At 43.0% G+C, this 20,319-nt stretch overlaps 1 protein-coding gene across 1 annotated transcript in view; it reads left to right on the top strand.

Moving 5' to 3' along the window:
* CCDC69 (coiled-coil domain containing 69) overlaps positions 1–20,319 on the top strand; it is a 70,842-nt gene that overhangs the window by 27,803 nt on the left and 22,720 nt on the right. The window contains exons 3-9 of the mRNA XM_049868895.1: positions 1,804–1,873; positions 4,107–4,213; positions 7,337–7,424; positions 15,688–15,761; positions 16,791–16,892; positions 18,477–18,596; positions 19,520–19,617. Coding sequence (XP_049724852.1) covers positions 1,804–1,873; positions 4,107–4,213; positions 7,337–7,424; positions 15,688–15,761; positions 16,791–16,892; positions 18,477–18,596; positions 19,520–19,617 — 659 coding nt within the window. The remainder of the gene's footprint in view (positions 1–1,803; positions 1,874–4,106; positions 4,214–7,336; positions 7,425–15,687; positions 15,762–16,790; positions 16,893–18,476; positions 18,597–19,519; positions 19,618–20,319) is intronic.

Below are 20,319 nucleotides of genomic sequence, written 5' to 3'. Positions count from 1 at the left end.
GGTGGCGTCTGGGGTCTTAAAATCTTGCGAGAGGCCACCTAGGATACATCCATTGGTCCCAACCCACTTGGAGCAAAGGAGAATGAAGAACACCAAAAACACAAGGAAAAGACGAGAAGAACTAGATGGTGCTCTTCTACCATCAATGACCACCCAGAGAGGGAACACAACAGAGAGTCCCTGACAGAACAGGAGAAAAGTAGGGTGCAGAACTCAAATTCTAATAAAAAGACCAGACTTAATGGTCTGACTGAGACTGGAGGAACCCCAAAGCCATGGCCCCGGACATTCTGTTAGCCCAGAACTAAAACCATTCCCGAAGCCCACTCTTTAGATAAAAATTAGACTGGACTATAGAACACAAAATAATACTCATGAAGAGTATGTTTCTTAGTTCAAGCAGATACATGAGACCAATTGGGTGGTTCCTGTCTGGAGGCAGGATGAGAAGGCAGGAAGGGACTGGAACTGGTTGAACAGACACAAGAAACCCTGGGTAGAAAGGGGGAGTGTGCTTTCGCATTATAGGGATTGCAACTAATGTCACATAACAGTATGTGTATAAATTTTTGTATGAGAAATTAACTTGAGCTATAAACTTTCACCTAAAGCACAATAAAAAAAAAGGAAAAAATAAAAACTCATGAAAAGGTTTACACACAGAAAGAAAAAATCTTCGATGGTTACTAGGGAGGGAATGGTTGGGGAGGGAAAAACACTAAATAGACAATAGATAAATGGTAACCTTGGTGAAGGGTAAGACAGTACATAATACTGGGGAAGTCAGCACAACTTGTCCAAGGCAAGGTCATGGAAGCTTCATAGACACATCCAGACTCCATGAGGGACAGAATTATTGGGCTGAGGGCTAGTGACCATAGTCTCAGGGGATATCTAGCTCAATCAGCATAACATAGCTTATAAAGAAAATGTTCTACATCCTACTTTGGTAAGTAGTGTCTGGGGTCTTAAAAGATAGTGAGTGACCATCTAAGATACTCCACTAGTCCCACACTGTCTCGAGCAAGGGAGAATAAATAAAACCAAAGACACAAGAGAAAGATTAGTCCAAAGGACTAACGCACCACATGAATCACAGCCTCCACCAGCTTGAGCCCAGAAGAACTAGATGGGGCCCGACTACCACCACCGACGGCTCTGACAGGGATCACAATAACAGGGCTGTGAACAGAGCAGGAGAAAAATTTAGAACAAAATTCAAATTCACAAAAAAAGACCAGACTTTCTGGTCTAAAAGGGACCAAAGAACCTCCAAGACTATGACCCCTGAACACCCTGCTAACTCAGAACTGAAGCCACTCCCGAAGCCCACCTTTCAGCCAAAGATTAGACAGCCCTATGAAACAATGACACACGTGAGAAACATGCTTCTTAGATACGAGACTGAGTGGACAACACCTGCCCAAAAGCAAAGACAAGAAGGCAGGAAGGGACAGGAAAACTAGATGAATGGAAACAGAGAACCTGGGGTATAAACAGAGAGAGTGCTGCCACATTGTGGGAATTGCAACCGATGTCACAAAACAATTTATGTATAAACTTTTGAATGACAGAGTACTCTGTAAACTTTCACCTAAAGCACAAAAACAAAAAAACCTGCTCAGGGAATCCCCTTGTCTCTGGGAATCCTTCCCTAGGCAGAGGGAGTGCTGCCTTGGGCTACAGGACCAGGTATGGAGCAGGGTCTGGCATAACTAGAAGTCCTACCTTGCCTTTGGAAGAGTCATACCTTAGCATCCACCCCCCTCTACCCTCACCTCATTGATGTCTCACTTCTTCCAGAGACACCAAGAACAAGAACAGCCACGCAGTTCAGTACCCCAAGAACCAGGCCCCCTCAATGAGGACACAGGTGAGTGGTCGGCCTCATAAATGCCCGTGAGATGTGACACCCATGAGATTTCTTACCTTATAAATAATCAACAAAGGTAATATAGATATTTGCATGAGATATTAGGGAGGTTACATTAACAGGAGTATCATGTGTGAAATCAGGGAGGTGACAATCCTGACCTGTGCTTCCCTGTTCTGGGCTGCCAATACCACATCTAGAATGAAGGGTTTATTTCTGTGAAGTACATTTTCAGAGGGATCCAGAAACATTGGAAGGTATGCAGTGTTGAAAGCTCAGGCTGGTGAGAAATCTGGAAACCATGTCCTGTAAGGAGTGATTATAGGAACAGAGAATGCTCCACCTAGAAAGAAGATGTCATAATAAAACATGACAGTTCTCTCCAAGTGTCTGAAGTGCACTCATGGAGAAGAAAGATGAGCCTTGTTTGTGTGACTCAGAGTGCAGAACTAGGGCCTCAAGGTAGCAGGAACTGGCAGGCAGAATTCAATTCAATCTCAAAGGATTTTTGTGTGCTAGTTGATTTAAAACCATCTGAGCTCCCATAGTAATAGAATGAGTTCTCCACCTCCAAAGGTGTTTAAGCACAGGTTGGAACACCAGGTATTGGGGATATTATATATAAAGAGCAAGCACCAGATAAGCAAATGGACCAGAATTCAGAGGCTCTTCAACTTGGCCATACATACATAATTGCCTAGAGAATTTCAGATACAGATTCTCGGACCCCAGTCCAACTGAATAAGAATCTCTAGGAGGGAGGATGAAGAATCTGCATTTTTAGTAACGTATCTTTTTAATTAGCTTCTTTCCTGCTGGTCTTAACCTGCTGCTGGTCTCATGGACCAGTGTTTGGGACCCTGAGCCAAATCATGCATGAGAGTCTGAGGTGCTCTGACCTTGACTGTTGCTATCTTGTAACCTCTTCTCTATTTTGTAACCTCTTGCCTACCTGCTCACAGCTTTTGGGAGTCCAGGACTCAGGGGCACCAGGTCACTCCTCGTCCTATCCTAATGGAACTGACAACAGTGCTGTCTTCTCCCTCACCAGCCCCCTTTCAGGGTCCTCACATTTCTAGCCATACCTCTGCTAGCCCCTGCCTATGGAGTTCTGTAATAATAACGCTGACAATACTAGTATTAACCTCTAACGCTTGTCATGAGCACTGAGAGCTGACATATATGGAGCACCTCCGAAGTGCCTGGCATTCTACTTACTGATTTTTGTGCACAAGGAAGCAGAATAAGGTGGTCATTAGGAGTGTTTGCTGTGGAATTAGATGGCGTGGGTTCATATCCCTGCTCTCCCAGTGGTGATCTGGGTGATCTTGGGCAAGTTGCATAACTTCTCTGTGCCTCAGTTTCCTCATCTGTGAGATGGCGATAGTTATAGTATCCACCACAATGAGTTGTTGTGAGGATCAAGTGAGTCATGACCATGTGGTAAGCTCTCAGTGCTCTTTACCTGTTTTTTTTTTTTTTTTACCTGTTTTTATTATTATTATTGCCGTTGTTTTCTGATGGAATCCTTTCAATAGCCCCATGAGGTAGGTCCCTTTATTATCCTGGGGTAACTGGGTGTACAGAGAGGATGGGTCACACTGGGTCGCCTTCCTGCTCACAAGCAGCCTCTCCACCTCTAGGTGAGGAGATGCTGCAGTTCAGGGAATCACACACTCAGATGCTCACGGGGCCCAGCTGGCAAAGCCGATGATGATGTGGCCCCTTACACCGTGCCCTCAGTGGGGGCGGGGGGGTGGGCAGTGTGGCAAATGGCAGAGCCATGCTCTGGCCAAAGGAAGCAGCTGCCCCTTAGCTCCGGCTTCTGGTAGACTTGAAGGCATACTGGCTCAGGGGCCAGTTCTTTTAGAACAGTTGGAAATCTCTACTGTTATGCAAAAGTTTTCCAGTTATTAAATACCAGCAACTAATTTTTTTTAATTTAAATATTGGATGGAGCAAGTAGGACACTTCTACGGGCTTCATCTGTCCTGTGAGCCACCTGCTCTGCTTTAGATACTAGGGGACAATATCAGACCCCTGGCTCCTGCCTTGAAGGAGGGTCTCCAAAGCCAGCGAGATTTGGGTTGTTGCCTCTAGAGGTTGTTCCCCAACTGAAATACTTCTTGCAGTGGAGGCCAGGGTTCTCACCCCTTCTGTCCTCCCACATCCTCTCTGCAGAGCCCAGGCCCCACCTCTGCTCTCTGTGATTGTTTTGTTTTCCCATCTATAGCCACAACTGTCCACCTCTGTGAGTGTGAGGAGACTGAGCAGCAGCAGAAGGATATAACCAGAATTCTCCAGCAACATGAAGAAGAAAAAAAACAATGGCAACAACAGGTAAACCAGGAGACCCCTCTCTTTTCTTCCTGGTCAGCTAACTTTGATAAATCCCAGAGTGGGGACCTGGAGAGTCTTTCTAGTGAAGTGACTGGCTTTGCTCAAAACGACAGCCATTCCACTCCCCTGGGCCCCATGACTGATTGCAACAAGCAGAGCCGCCTGCCAACACAAGGTGGTCATGTAGTGAGCAAGAAAGAAACTTTTCGTTTTAAGACTTTATGGTTGGTTGTTGCCGCAGCATAATTTCACGTATTCTGACTGAAACAGGAAGTTAGATGTTAAACACAATTCCACAGAATCAGCTGTTCCAAGTGCTCCAAAAAGTCTAGAATGCAATGAAAATGCATGATAGAAGCTCTTAACTAAGTCTGTGGAACCAGAAAAGGCCTCTCTGAGGAAGGAACACTCAAGACAAGGCTTTAAAAATTAATTGGTAATGAAAATTGAAGAACAGCTTGCAAAATGACTGATCTGAACTCATCAAATGTCAAGGTCATGAAAGATGGGGAAAGACTGAGGAACTATCCAGAGTAAAGGAACTAGAGAGCTATGACAACTGAACGGAGCTCATGGCCCAGGATTTCCTTTTTCTGATTCCTCCTTGGTGCCTAACCCTTCCCCACTCTCTGACACAGTTTCCTTCCTTGTGAGAGGAGTTTTCCCCTTACAGCGCAGTTGAAAGTTCCTACAAGAATGTCCAAAAGCTTTTTCTAAATAATTTTGATTGGTTATTATAAAATGCAACTATGAAACTTAAAAACAAAAATTTTTTTTTGAAACAATATAAAATATTCAAAATTCTGAATTTTTTTTTTTCCAAAAAAAAGTGCTCTCTAGCTATAAACTAATTGGCCTATTAAATTTTTGGACTGTTTGTTACTAAAAGATTTTGCTAAGGATCCTGTTCATTCTGTAGACTTGCTGAGGGCTCACGGCGTGCAGGGTGCTGCCTGGGGTGCTATGAGGAGCATAAAACCAAAAAAATTCACTGCCATCGAGTCAATTCTGACTCATAGCGATCCCACAGGACAGAGTAGAACTGCCCCATAGGGTTTCCAAGGAGAGGCTGGTGGATTCAAACTGCTGACCTTTTGGTTGGCAGCCGTAGCTCTAGGGAAGAATCAAATCCAGAGCCTGTCCTCAAGGCCTTCATTAGATGGTAGGCTGCAATGAGCACCCTAAACGCATTTAAAACATTTTTTGCTTAGACACATTTTTCAGAAACATACTTCTTATGACCAAAAAAAAAAAAATAAAATAATTCAAACCCACTGCCGTCAAGCGAGGTCCGACTCTAGCGACCCTATAGGACGGAGTAGAACTGCCCCACAGGGTTTCCAAGGAGCGCCTGGTGAATTCGAACTGACAACCTTTTGGTTTACAGCCATGGCCCTTAACCACTACACCACCAGGATTTCCCCTCTTATGACAGGTAGGTTAATTATGTCTGTGGGTCTCTAGTCTGTTTTGGTAGAGTAACTGTGTTGATATCATCTGGTCCTGATGTTTACCTGGGGAGTCCTTAATGATGAGACTCGTAAGGGGTCTTAAAACCAAAACAAAACAAAACAAAACAAAAACATTGCTGTTGAGTAGATTCTAACTCATAGCAACTCTATAGGACAGAGTAGGTTTGCCCTATAGGGTATCCAAGACTGTAATCTTTACGGAAACAGACTGCCACATCTTCTCCTACAGGGCAGCTGGTGGGTTCAAATTACCAACCTTTCCATTAGCAGCCAAGCGCTTAACCACTGCTCTGCCAGGGCTCTGTAAGGGGCCTTAAAACCAAAAAAACCAAACCCACTGCCATCGAGTCGATTCTGACTCATAGCGACCCTATAGGACAGAGTAGAACTGCCCCATAGAGTTTCCAAGGAGCACCTGGTGGATTTGAACTGCTGACCTTTTGGTTAGCAGCCGTAGAACTTAACCACTACACCACCAGGGTTTCCTGTAAGGGGCCTTAGGGATCATCAAATTGAGTCTCTTAATTGTGCAGAGGGAGGTGTCAGTCGGGGTTCTCTAGAAAAACAGAATCAGTGATTATAGATACATAGGGAGAGAGAGAGAAAGAAATTGATTGATTTTACTCCAAGGAATTGGCTCATGAAGTTGTGGGGGCTGGCAAGTCCAAAATCCATAGATCAGGCAACAGGCTGGAGACTCCTGTAGGCTCATGTTGCCAGCTCCATAGGTCAGGGGGCAGGAAGAGTAAGATGAGAGTTTACCAAGATATTTATAGTGTGCAGCCTGGAGAAGCTCACTTTTTGCTCTTAAGGCCTTTGACTGATTAATTGATTGATTACATTGTATTAGATTATGGAAGGTAATTGAATTACATTATATTGCATTACAGTATATTATATTGTGAAAGGTAATCTACTTAAAGCCAATTGATTTAATCATATATAACTACTCCATAACAGCAACTAGTGTTTGGCCAAACACCTAGTAACAATAGCCTCACCAAATTGACCCATAAATTAAGCATCACTGCAGAGAACGGGGTGGTCCAAGAGTACACAAGTACTCAGTGGCAGGCTAGGGCTAGAACCCTCTTTAAAATGTACCTTGCCAGTGGGCGTGCCCATCAGCTGTACCCTCACAGGTAGCAAAGGGACTGGAAAACATCTCAAGTGGGGGACCGTGAAAATGGCTGGGCATGTTCAACCTTCAGAAGCATAACTATGGGGACACAGCTACTCTGAGGGCTGCCTGGGCTGAGGGAGAGACTGGTTCTGTGTGGCCCCAGAGGACAGAGCTAGGACCTGATGGTAGAGGTTAAAGAGTCTACTTGTAACAATAAGCCTTACACATGTTAGAATAAGCAGTCTTGAGAGTTAAGGAGCTTTCGTTCATTATATGCAAGCAGAGAAAACACAGCCACATGAGGACTAGAGGACAACCTCTAAGGACCGTTTCCACCTGATGTCCCTGAGAACCCCTTCTAAGCCCTGAAGATGGCAGAGTCCACCACACTGCTGTGTGACTTGGAGGCCTTGTACCTGTGTCATTTCCCATCACTCAGATGAGAGGGTGGGACTCTGACCACCAAGCTCCGCAAAGCTCCAGGGTCTAGTGAGTGGATAAGTGATGTTGTCCTGAACCTTCCCCCAGGTGGAGAAGGAAAGGGAGCTGGAGCTTCGAGAGAAACTGGCTGAGCAGCGCCTAGTCCTGGAGGGAGAACATGAGGAGGCCCTGAGAGGTAAGGATGGAGCTGCTGCACAGGGGAGGGAGGCAGGGGTTTCTTCCTTCTGGTCCCACCTGCAGAATCCACTCAGGGACTCTCACTGGTCGCTCCCTGCTTCTCTGATACTCAAGCAGTTGCCCACATTAGAGTTGGAGTCTACAGGCTCTTTGGCCCCAGAAAGGTGATAGGCTCTTCCTTTGGGGCATGGCTCTACGTGTCTGGCACATGCTTCGTTTTGCCATATTTGAAAGGTTTTCTTTTTTTTTCTTTTCTCTGCATTCTGAAAGCAATGCATATTTTTAAAAGGAAAATTGGAAAATCTAGACAAATAGAATTTTTTCAATATTCATATTCCTTCCCCACAATGACGACCATTCTTAAAATTTATGATGAGGTGAATTGTTTTTAAAATAAAACTTCGTTTCTTCTTACATCACCAAGTGTGATCATCATAAGATATTTAAAATCTGTGAGTTAAAAAAAAAAATGTATAGCATAGTGGTTGATTTCAGACTCTGGAGTCACAGTCCCTGGGTTTGAATCTGAGCTCTACCACTTACCAACTGTGTGTGTTACCTTGAAAAAGTTGCTTAACGTTCCTCAAAGACTCCTTTTAAGAATTAAGTGTTTTAATGTGTGTGTGTGTGTGTAAACAGTACCTGACACGTAGCAAATAATTATTAGCACTTGATATTTTATTATTGAGAAAATTAAAATCATGTGTAATTCCACCCAGAGATAGCCACTGTTACCCCTTTGATATTATCGTTATTTTTGTTAATTGCCATTGAGTTGGCTCTGACTCATGACTGCCTTATGTATATAATAAAACAAAGCATTGCCTGGTCCTGCACCATCTTCATGATCATTGGTATGTTTGAGTCCATTGCTGTGGCTTTTGTGTCAATCCATCTCATTAAGGGTTTCCTCATTTTCATAGGGCTTTTTAATTTCTTTGTCTTTATATATACATAGACTATGCATCTATACACACATACTTGGGAAGGGAGGTAAATTGATTTTTTTCACTTTCAATTGCATTAACATCTTGTCATTAAATGCTTCTATTAATTAAAGTTTTAATAACTATAGATTTATCTAACTGAGCCCCTTTGGTTAGACATTTAGGTAATTTTAAACCTGACATTGTTTATAAGAGCAATGATACTTCTACAGTGAACCCCATTTTGTTAAATCTTTGCAATGTTTGTGATTTATCTTTAGAATAACATCCTAGTTGGTATGCTGAATAGTGTGGGAGGCTGTATGGGAGTACAGCCACATGCATATATATGTTGGCTGTGGATATTTCTACACATGTATTCATATGTGCTGCATGTGTATTCACATATATAATAGAGCACACAGGGGGTACAGTCATGGAAACAACCTAGACATAACCAAACACCTCACAGGACTCAGTTACTGGGCTTGAAGGCTAAGGACCATAGTCCCAGGGGACATCTAGGTCAATTGGTATAACAGTTCATAAAGAAAACATTCTAATAATAAATGTTGGAGAGGTTGCGGAGAGATTGGAACTCTTATACACTGCTGGTGGGAATGTAAAATGGTACAACCACTTTGGAAATCTATCTGGCGTTATCTTAAACAGTTAGAAATAGAACTGCCATACAACCCAGAAATCCTACTCCTCGGAATATACCCTAGTGAAATAAGAGCCTTCACACAAACAGATATATGCACGCCCATGTTTATTGCAGCTCTGTTTACAATAGCAAAAAGCTGGAAGCAACCAAGGTGTCCATCAACGGATGAATGGTTAAATAAATTGTGGTACATTCACACAATGGAATACTACGCATCGATAAAGAACGGTGACGAATCTGTGAAACATTTCATAACATGGAGGAACCTGGAAGGCATTATGCTGAGCGAAATTAGTCAGAGGCAAATGGACAAATATTGTATAAGACCACTATTATAAGATCTTGAGAAAGAGTATAAACTGAGAAGAACACATACTTTTGTGGTTACGAGGAGGGGAGGGAGGGAGGGTGGGAGGGGTTTTTTACTGATTAATTAGTAGATAAGAACTGCTTTAGGTGAAGGGAAGGACAATACTCAATACATGGAAGGTCAGCTCTACTGGACTGGTCTGGACCAGAAGCAAAGATGTTTCCGGGATAAACTGAATACTTCAAAGGTCAGCGGAGCAAGGGCGGGGGTTTGGGGACTATGGCTTAAGGGGACTTCTAAGTCAATTGGCAAAATAATTCTATTATGAAAACATTCTGCATCCCACTTTGAAATGTGGTGTCTGGGGTCTTAAATGCTAACAAGCGGCCATCTAAGATGCATCAATTGGTCTCAACCCACCAGGATCAAAGAAGAATGAAGAACACCAAGGTCACACGATAACTAAGAGCCCAAGAGACAGAAAGGGCCACATGAACTAGAGACTTACATCATCCTGAGACCAGAAGAACTAGATGGTGCCCGGCTACAACCGATGACTGCCCTGGCAGGGAGCACATCAGAGAACCCCTGAGGGAGCAGGAGATCAGTGGGATGCAGACCCCAAATTCTCACAAAAAGACCATACTTAATGGTCTGACTGAGACTAGAGGAATCCCGGTGGTCATGGTCCCCAAACCTTCTGTTGGCCCAGAACAGGAACCATTCCCGAAGACAACTCAGCAGACTTGAAAGGGACTGGACAGTGGGTAGTAGAGAGATGCTGATGAAGAGTGAGCTAATGATATCAGGCGGACACTTGAGACTGTGTTGGCATCTCCTGCCTGGAGGGGGGATGGGAGGATAGACAGAGTTGGAAGCTGGCAAAATTGTCACGAAAGGAGAGACTGGAAGGGCTGACTCATTAGGGGGAGAGCAAGTGGGAGAACAGAGTAAGGTGTATATAAACTTATATGTGACAGTCTGACTTGATTTGTAAACGTTCACTTGAAGCTCAGAAAAGTTAATAATAAAAAAAAAAGAAATATGCAGTGAAATCTTTACAGATGGAATGATTCAGGAGTCACCTCAGAGTAAAGCTCAGCCATGAATTAATCATTGTTGAAGCAGGTACCAGGCACCAGGGGGCTTGTCATGCTATCCCTTCTACTTTTGTATATGTGTGAAATTTCCCATAATAAAAAAATGTATAAGTCCAGAAAAAAAAGAAAACATTCTACATCCTACTTTGATGAGTAATGTCTGGGGTCTTAAAACCTCATGAGTAGCCATGTAAGATACAACTATTTGTCTATTTCTGTCCGGAGCAAAGAAGAGTGTAAAAAAAAGTAACGACTCAAGGAAACAATTAGTCCAAAGACTTAATGGACCACAGGAACAACAGCATCCACAGCCTGAGATCAGAAGAACTAGATGGTACCCAGCTACCACTTCTGATGGCTCTGACCAGGATCATAATAGAAGGTCCTAGTTAGGGTGGGGAAAAAAAAATGTATACATATAGAACAAAGCTCAAATTCATAAAAAAGACCAGACTTACTGGTCTGATAGACTGGAGAAACCCCCAAGACTACAGCCCTTAGACATCCTTCTAATTTGGAACTAAAGCCGTTCCTGGAGATCACCTTTCAGCCAAATAACAAAAAAATAACAGACCTATAAATAAACAAAACACGTGAGAAAAGTGCTCCTTAGATCATCTACGTGAGACCAAAAGGGCAATACGTACCCAAAACCCAAGACAAGAAAGCAGGAAGGGGCAGGAAAACCAGATGAATGGAAATGGGGGACTCAGGGTGGCAATGGGAAGAGTGCTGACACACGGCAGGGAATTCAACCTACGTCATGGGAAAATTTGTATATAAACTATTTTGAATGGGGAACTAATTTGCTCATAAACCTTCACCTAAAGCACAATTAAAAAAGAAAAAATAGAATAACATCCTTGTTGAATTGGTGTGGCAAGGGTTACATACATTTTCAAGGCAATTGGAGTTGACCTCCAGACCACTATGCCAGTTTTTCCTTTCATATCAGTGTTTGCATGACCTTGCCCCAGAATTATTTATCTTTTAAAAACACAGTTATGATTATTTTACATATAAAAAGTTATATCCTGTTCTCTTCCATGAACCTTGTATCTAACATGTTTCCAAGTAATTATGTGGCCTCTAAAATGGCTAATACTCCATAGAGTACATGGTTTTTCTTATTTCCTATGAATCCAGCCGTCTGGATTTTAGCTGTTTGTAAATAACACTGCACTAAACATCTTTCACATAAAGATCTGCCCACATTTCACATTACGTCCTTAGGTTCCCAGAAACTGAATCATTAGAACAAAGATCTGAACGATTTTAAGTACCTTGAAACATATTACAACACTAGCACAGTCTGTTTTGAACTGGAATTAAAGCCCTGGCCTGGGAATTTGGCAATCTGGGGTTTAATCCTAATATACGCTGTTAAACTGGGCTGCTCACTTACTGTCCTTGAGCCTCGGTTTCATTTCTATGTCTGTAAAATCTACCTCCCCTGTCTCACAGGGAAAAGCAGCTTCATACTCCAGCCTTGCTTTGATACTATTTTTAGCATTATAAATAAAGTATAATGATAAGAAAAATTTCTTACTATAAAAACCCCAGAGGGGAAGGAATTGCCCTGTCTAGAGTTCTTCCCTACCAGTCAGAATTCTTTCCGTTATTTTTAAATTGCTTGCACATATTAAGTGCTACATAAAAAAAAAAGCTACATAAGTGTTTATTAAATGGGTTAATGAAAGCGTAGCATGGGAGGGAATATACGGGGTTTTTTTGTTTGTTGGAAGGGATGTACAACGATAACTGGGAGAGACTAGTGGTGGGTTCCCACTTTGGATGACCTTTGCTTGTCTTTTATTTTCTGTTTTTTTATTTGTATTTCATTTTGTAATTATTATACAGTAAAGGCGACTTTTTGAGTATACAATTCCATGAGAGCTAAAGTATGTATAGATTGGTGTAACCATCACCACAATCAGGATATATGACAGTTCCATCACCCTCCTCCCCCGCCCCACAAAAAAAAACTCCCTCAGGCTACCCCGTTGTGCTCACACCCTCTCCAAACCCAACCCTTGGTAACAACTGATCTATTCTTCATCACTATAGTTTTGTCTTTCCGAGGTTGTCATAAATGAGATCATAAGATAAGACGTCTAGACTGGCTTCCTTCATCATGATGCCTTCGTGATTCATCCAAGTTCTTGTGTGTATTAAGAGTTCATTCTTTTTTATAGCTGAATTGTATTTCATTATGTATCCATTCACCTGTTGAAAGAACAGTTGAATTGTTTCCAGTTTGGGGCAATTATGAATAAAGCTGCTATAGACATCCGTGTTACAAGTATTTGTGTGGACGTAGGTTTTATTTCTCTGGGGGAAATACATAGGAGTGGGATTGCTAGGTCATATAGTAAAAGTATGCTTAACTTTATGAGAAATGGCTGAACTACTTTCCAGAGTGACTTTACCATCTTACATTCCAATCAGCAATGCATGAGAGGTTCGGTGGTTCTGTATTCTCAACACTTGTTATTGTCACTATTTTTTATTTTAGCTGTTCTAATGCATGTGTAGTGATATCTCACTGTGGTTTGAATTTGCATTTCACTAATGTCTGAGATACTGGACATCTTTCCATGTATATTTACCATCTGTCTATCCTCTTTGGTCCAAATGTCTGTTCAAATCTTTTGGGCCTATTTTTTAACTGGCTTATTTATTTTTACTGTTGAGCTTTAAGAGATCTTTATATAATCTCAACACAAGCCCTTCGTATATGCAAATATTTTCTTCCCCTCTCTGTTTTTCATTCTCTTAACAATGTTTTCCACAAATCAAAAGTTTAATTTTGATAAAGCCCAATTTATTATTTTCTTCTTGTATTGATCATGCTTTTTACATCATGCCTCAGGACTCTCTGCCAAACTCCAGGTCACAAACATGTTCTCCTGTGTTTTCTTTGAAAAGTCTTATGGTGTTAGGTTTTTACGTTTAGGTCTATGACCTATGCAATCATGTCATTTTCTTCTTCAGACTGTTAATATAGTAGATTGCATTGATTTGAGTTTCAAATATTGAACTAGCCTTGTATTCCTGGGGTATGCCCTGGGTCATGGTATATTATTCTTTTTATATATTGCTGAATTTGTTTTGCTAGTATTTTGCTGAGGATGTTTGTGTCTATGTTCATGAAGGATACTGGTCTGTAGTTTTCTTTTCTTGTACTGTTTGTCTGATTTTGGTATCAGGGTAAAATGTACCTCATGGAATGAGTTGGGAAGTGTTCCCTCCTTTTCCAGTTCCTGGAAGAGACCATATACCATTGGTGTTATGTCTTTTTTAAATATTTAGTAAAATTTACCAGTGAAACAGCCTGGGCTTGGACATTTCTTTCCAGAAGAGAAAGTGTTTAAGTACAAATTCAATTTTTTAAAAAATAGTTACAGGAATGTTCAAGTTACGTATTTCACCTTTGGTTAATTTTGGTAGTTTGTGGGTTTTGAGGAATTGGTGCATTTTACCTAAACTGTCAAATGTATGTGCAGGTACTTGTTCATAGTATTCTCTTAAAATCATTTTAAATGTCAGCTGCATCAGTCATGATATCCACTTGTCCATTCCTGTTTTTGGTAACTCGTGTCTTCTCTTTTTTTTTTCCCCAAGTTGTGTTGCTAGAGGTTTACCAATTAGTCTTTTCAAAGAATCAGATTTTTGTTCCATTGACTTCTTATTTTTTTCATTTTCAGTCTCATTGATTTCTGTTTCTTTTATTCCATTCCTTCTGCTTGCTTGTTTGTGTTTAGCCCTTATTTTTCTAATTTCTTAAACTAGAAGCTCAGATTATTGCTTGGAGACCTTTCTTCTCTTCTTATATAAGTATTTATTGCTATAAATCTCCTCCTAAGCACTGCTTTAGCTGCATCCTACAAGGTGACATTTTGTATTTTATTTTTGTTCAGTTGAAAATATTCTAGTGTCCCTTGAGACTTCGTCTTTGATCCCTTGAATGTTTAGCAGTATCTTTCCAAGTGTTTGGGGGATTTTTCTGTTATCTTTCTATTACTGACTTGTAGTCTGGTTCCATTATGGTCAGATAACATAGTTTGTATTTTGATTCTTTTGAATTTGTGAAGGTTTGTTTTATGACCCAGAGTATATGGTCTATCTTGGTGAATGTTTCACATGCACTTGAAAAGAATGTGTATGATGTTGTTGCCGGTGGAGTATTTTATAAATAAATCGATTAGATCTAGTCGGTTGATAGTGTTGTTCAGTTCTTCTACTCCATCTCACCTGGAACCAGAACCTGTCTTGGTAGGCAAATTAGGCTCATAATTTAGAAGATTAATGCTGCGATTTTTATATAGCTGAACTTACCAGCTTTTGACAACTCTAACACACCTATAATTCTGAACATTCTCAGAAATGCGTGCATCACTGCCATATACATGGCCCTTCAGCTGTGTTAAACTTTACTTTCCTGTCTTCGCTCTTCTATTTTTATCCTTCCCATTGATTGTTCATTTCCCTTTTGCCTTCTTTCAGCTAAGACAAGGTTGGAATTTTCCAAAAGGACCTTTTCAGGGCAGTCGGGATGATAAATATAACTGTGTTGATTTGGAGAATGATAACAAGTCCAGCTCTGTACACCACTGCCCAGTCTGGAAAGATCTTGCATATCCCTTTTTTATGTAATCCTCAACACTCACCTTTGAGACAACCAGACCAGGCTTATTGACCCCATTTTACAGTTGAGGCAACAGAACTTCTGGATGGTTTAAGTGACCTCAGGGTCTCTCAGTCTTGAAGAAACAAATCCAGGACCAAGTAGATTGGCACCAAATCCAAGTCCTTGCCACAATTTCACACCATGATTAGACAGCTAGTGATTTGGCTGACCCAACTTACAGAGTACTTGTCCTAATGCATTTTTTTCATGCTTTGATGTGGTCTGAGATGAGCAAGCTTACCACACGGCAATCTTTGGATCCTAGCCTTAGCAAGTGAATAGCTCTCCCAATCTGGTAGGGTTCTCAGTTCCTCCAAGGATCTAATTTGCTCTCATTTCTATGAGCTTTTATTAAATACCTACTATATCTCTGGCACCGCCTCAAGCCCAGGAGATGGAAGGACCACTAAGACCATTCCCAGATTTCTGGCTCCTGTGGGCCCCAGGTGACCACCTGGGCCTCTCTGGCCCCTGTGGGGCCTGCCTTGGCGTCAAGCCTTCTAGATGAAGAAGGTTTTAGGAGAAGTGTCTGGGTGCCTGAGCTTATAGAAGTCTCCTTTCCCTACAGTCCTCCGAGCCTCACATGAGCAAGAGAAAGAAGCCCTTATCCACTCCTCCCAGGAGGCCAAGGCAGCCCTGCAGGTGAGAGAGGCTGGGCTGTGTCAGTCTCTGGTGAGGGGAGGGAAGGGACGGCCTGCATGAAAACAGCATGGAGTCCTAAGCAGCCAAAGTTGACAGCCTCTGTGTAGGTGTATGCTGGAAGTAATTGTCTTCCATGTGTAGCGGCCAGGCTATTAGCTCAAGAGGACCTTGTCTGAGATTGGGCTTAGCCCATTCTTCCAGGGACTGTTGGGACAGCCTTGGAGACTACATGGGCTGGGTGTCACAGTGTGACTAAACTGGTAGATGGATACACATGTACCTGTGGAAGCGTGTGAGAAGGAATCTCGCCCAATTTGCCTGCTCAAAGAAGATTTTCCAGAGGGAGTGATATCGAAGCTAGAACCTAAAGGATGGGCTGGAATTCTTCAGCTGAAGAAGAGTAGGAAGGATGCTCTAGGCAGAAAAAACCAGCATGTGCAAAAGCATGGAAGAAAGGAGGAGAACATGGAAGACCTGAGAAACTGAAAGAAGCCCAAGATGCCTGAGGTAGAGGGTATGAGTGGGAGAGAGGTAGAGAGGACTGAGGCTGGAGAAGTAGGAAGGGGTGAGCAGGTGGGAGCCCATGGGACATGTTAAGGGGCTATGCTCTTAGAGACAACTGCCAAGGTTTAGGTAAAGGAAATTCTTGGTAGGGGAAAGTATGGAGATACTACACTTTGGAGAGTAATGTGACATAAAGAGACCTGTTTGGCTGAAGGAGGTATGTGGAGGGGAGCAATGGGTGAGGAGACTGGGCAAGTCCATTGAGCCTGGTTTTTGAGGCTTTGAATGCCTGACTAAAACTGGCCTTGAATCCTAGGACATTTTCATTGAAGACTTTATAGCAAGAGAGTGGGGCTGGTATGCTTCAAGCAGTGGTTGAAGTAGATTAAGCTCGTGTTGTTGTGTAGGGCAGACAAAAAATAAACAGGAAGAACCCAAAGCTGTTCACCCTCTGGGATGTGTGAACTTCACTGATAACCTTGATGAAGCAGGTTTTGAGTGTCTCCTTTCTGCTTCCTTCTCCAGGAGACCATAGATGAACTGACCTCACAGCTGCAGGCCTTCCAAGCCAAGATGAAAAGGGTGGAAGAGTCCATTCTGAGCCGAAACTATAAGAAGCACATCCAGGTAGGTGACAGTATACCTGGAAGCTTTTTCTCCTTGAATTTCCAGAGTAGCCAGGGAGACCAGGTCTGGGCAACAGGAAAGGCCAGTCCCTTGAGGCAAAACATACCCATTGTCATTGAGTTGATTTTGACCATGCTCCATAGGGTTTTCTTGGCTATAATCTTTACAGAAGTGGATTACAAGGCCTTTCTTCCATGGTACCACTGGGTAGGTTCAAAGCACCAACCTTTAGGTTAGTAAACCAGTAAAATCCAAGCCTGTTGCCATCAGGTCAATTCCAACTCATAGGGACCCTATAGGACAAAGCACACCTGCCCCATAGGGTTTCCAGGGAGTGACTGATAGATTCGAATTGCTGACCTTTTGGTTAGCGGCCATAACTCTTCTTCTTTTTTTTTTTTTGGTGCTTTAAAGTTTACAAATCAAATCGGACTCTCATTCAAAAATTTATAAACTCCTTGCCATATACTCCCAACTGCTCTTCCCGCAGTGAGACAGCACACTCCCTCCCTCTACTCTCTCTTTTCCTGTCCATTCGGCCAGCTTCTGACCCCCTCTGCCCTCTCATCTCCCGTTCAAACAGAAGATGCCAATATAGTCTCATGTGTCTACTTGATCCAAGAAGCTCATCCTTCACCAGTATCATTGTCTATCCCATAGTCCAGTCCAATCCCTGTCTGAAGAGTTGGCTTTGGGTATGGTTCCTGTCTTGGGCTAACAGACAGTCTGGGGACCATGACCTCCGGGGTCATTCTAGTCTCAGACAGACCATTATGTCTGGTCTTTTTTCTGAGAATTTGGGGTCTGCATCCCACTGCTCTCCTGCTCCCTCAGGGGTTCTCTGTTGTGTTCCCTGTCAGGACAGTCATCAGTTGAAGCCAGGCACCATCTAGTTATTCTGGTCTCAGGTTAATGTAGTCTCTAGCAGCCATAATTCTTAACCATTGTGCCACTAGGGCTCCTTTAGGTTAGTAGTCAAGTGGAAACCATTTGTACTACCCAGGACATTGAGGCAAAACTTAGCACCTCTCCAAAGGTAGGGCTCAGACCTGACACTCTTAACCATCACAGGCCCTGGAAGCAGCAGGGTCCAATTTCACTGAGGGGACGCAAGGCTCAGAGAGAGGCCTATGGCATAGTAGTGAAGTGCTCAGGCCCTGAATTCAAAGAGAAATAGGTGCAAATTGCAAACTTACACTTGCCGCAAGTGACTTCACCCATCTGAACCTCCATTTCCTCATGTGATGGCACTAGTACATGCCTCAAAGGGTGTTGTTAGGGTGAAAAGAAATAAAGCATATTAAGGACTCACCATGTGCCAAGCAAGGCCTGGTGATCTGCTTCCAAAAAATAAAAATCAGCCATTGAAAACCCTATGGAGTAGTTCTACTCTGACACACATGGGTCGCCATGAGTCGAAATCAGCTCAACAGCAACTGATTTGATTATTTTTTTATGTGCCAAGAGAGGGAGGCAGGTGACTTGTGAAAGTCCAGTAGTGAGTTCGTGGCAGAATGGGGAGGAAGGAGACCATGCCCCTCTCTACTTGCTGGTCTCACAAGGTCACTCTATGTCCCTGTATAGGATTACGGGAGTCCCAGCCCATTCTGGGAGCAGGAGCTGGAGAGCTTGCACTTTGTCATCGAGATGAAAAATGAGCGTATTCGTGAGCTGGACAAGCGGCTGATCCACATGGAAACAGTGGTCTGTGGCTGGGAGTGGCGTGGCAGACACAGCCTCAAGCTGCTGCTCCTTGGGCATTGCCTTTCTAAAGCGTGGAGAAGGGAGGTGCTTTGGGGAGGCCCCAGCCTGGTCCACACCAGCTCTAATCTGTTGCCCATGCTGGCATTTGACCAGTGGGCATATGCCCACAGTGGCCATTCTGGGCCAAGCAGGGGCTCCTGGTCATCTGGGTCCTGTGCTTTTCTTGGCTACTCATGTTGCTGGAACTTGCATGACAATGGTACAAGGAGACTGGTTAACAAGGAAGGGCTGGCAGATGTCACAGGTCAGGCAGGGGCTGAGGAAGGAGGCCAGGCTGAAAGGTTGAACAAAAATGGGAGCCAGAGTCAGCAAGGGTAGGGCTGTGAGCTCTGGTCAGTGAGACCACTGATAGCTTTGTCTCCAGCAGAACAGAGGCCTCAGAAGACTAGAGTTGATGCAAACAGAGATTACATTGCTCTCTAATCTCTCAGAAGCCTCCCTGGCCTTCTTCAGAATAAACTCTGTGTGTCATAGAACCTGTATTTTAATCTGACCATCTCTAATGTTCTCTATAAAATTTTGTTCACCCATTTTTATGGAACAGGGTAGGAAACAAACTTAATTTTATTTATATAGATCGTATTCTCTGACTTTTGGGGAACAGAAAATATCCGTTCTTTTATGAACTGCTGGTGATGTTAGACAGTAGTGGCTATCCTTTCATGCTCTCACACGGCAAAATTAAAAGTTGGCAGCCCTATGTTAACGTCTTCGTTTTATTTTCTGAAGTAATCTTATTGCTCCGTGAACTGTAACATCTGGTCTAGAATGTGCTTTCAGTTACCACAGATAAGGGGAGGTGAGGTCCACATTGTGCTGTGTTGAGCCTAGCAGCTTGCTGAGCTCATCCTGATTTGTTACAGAAAGAAAAAAACCTGATGTTGGAGGAGAAAATCACCACCCTGCAACAGGAGAATGAGGACCTCCACGTCCGAGGCCGCAACCAGGTGGTTATGTCCAGGTAGCCACCCCCAGCCTCCTGTCCTCCCGTCCCCACCCTTTTAGCCATTATGTCCAGTTGGGAGAGGCTCAGAGGAGCCTGGGGGAATGAATGGACATGCAGACCAGAGTCTGCCTGGGAATATGGCTCCTCTTGCTTTGGGAGTCAGGAATCCCTAGGGACCAGCTTTGCCCAGAACCCTGGGTCCCAAGGCCCTGGCCAGTATCTATTTTCTCCCATCCCCTGGGGCCCAGGCGGAGTAGGTTCCCTGAGAAACCCCAATACAGGGAAGAGCAAACAGGAAACCAGGAAACTTACAGCTCACAAGGCCTGAGTAGAATGAATCAGTTCTGAGAGCTTAATAAATGAGAGCTGTTATCATGTGTCAGACATAATTTATTGAACACCAAACCAAAAAACCAAACCCAGTGCAGTTGAGTCGATTCCGACTCATAGCGTCCCTATTGAACAGAGTAGAACTGCCCCCACAGAGTTTCCAAGGAGCGCCTGGTGAATTCGAACTGCCGTCCCTTTGGTTAGCAACCGTGGCATTTAACCACTACACCACCGGGGTTTCCAATTTATGGAATACATATTATCTAATCCTTACCCTAAGAGATGGATGCTATAATTTATTATTATTCTCATTTTACAAAAAAAAAAAGCCAGTTGCCACTAAGTCAATTCCGGTTCGTGGTGACCCCATGTGTGTCATAATAAAAT

The sequence above is a fragment of the Elephas maximus genome, chromosome 2 (genome assembly GCF_024166365.1).
Source record: "Elephas maximus indicus isolate mEleMax1 chromosome 2, mEleMax1 primary haplotype, whole genome shotgun sequence".
NCBI classification, from domain to species: Eukaryota; Metazoa; Chordata; class Mammalia; order Proboscidea; family Elephantidae; genus Elephas; species Elephas maximus.
The sequence above is the reverse complement of the archived record's forward strand: the minus strand, read 5'-3'. Positions and strand labels throughout refer to the sequence as shown.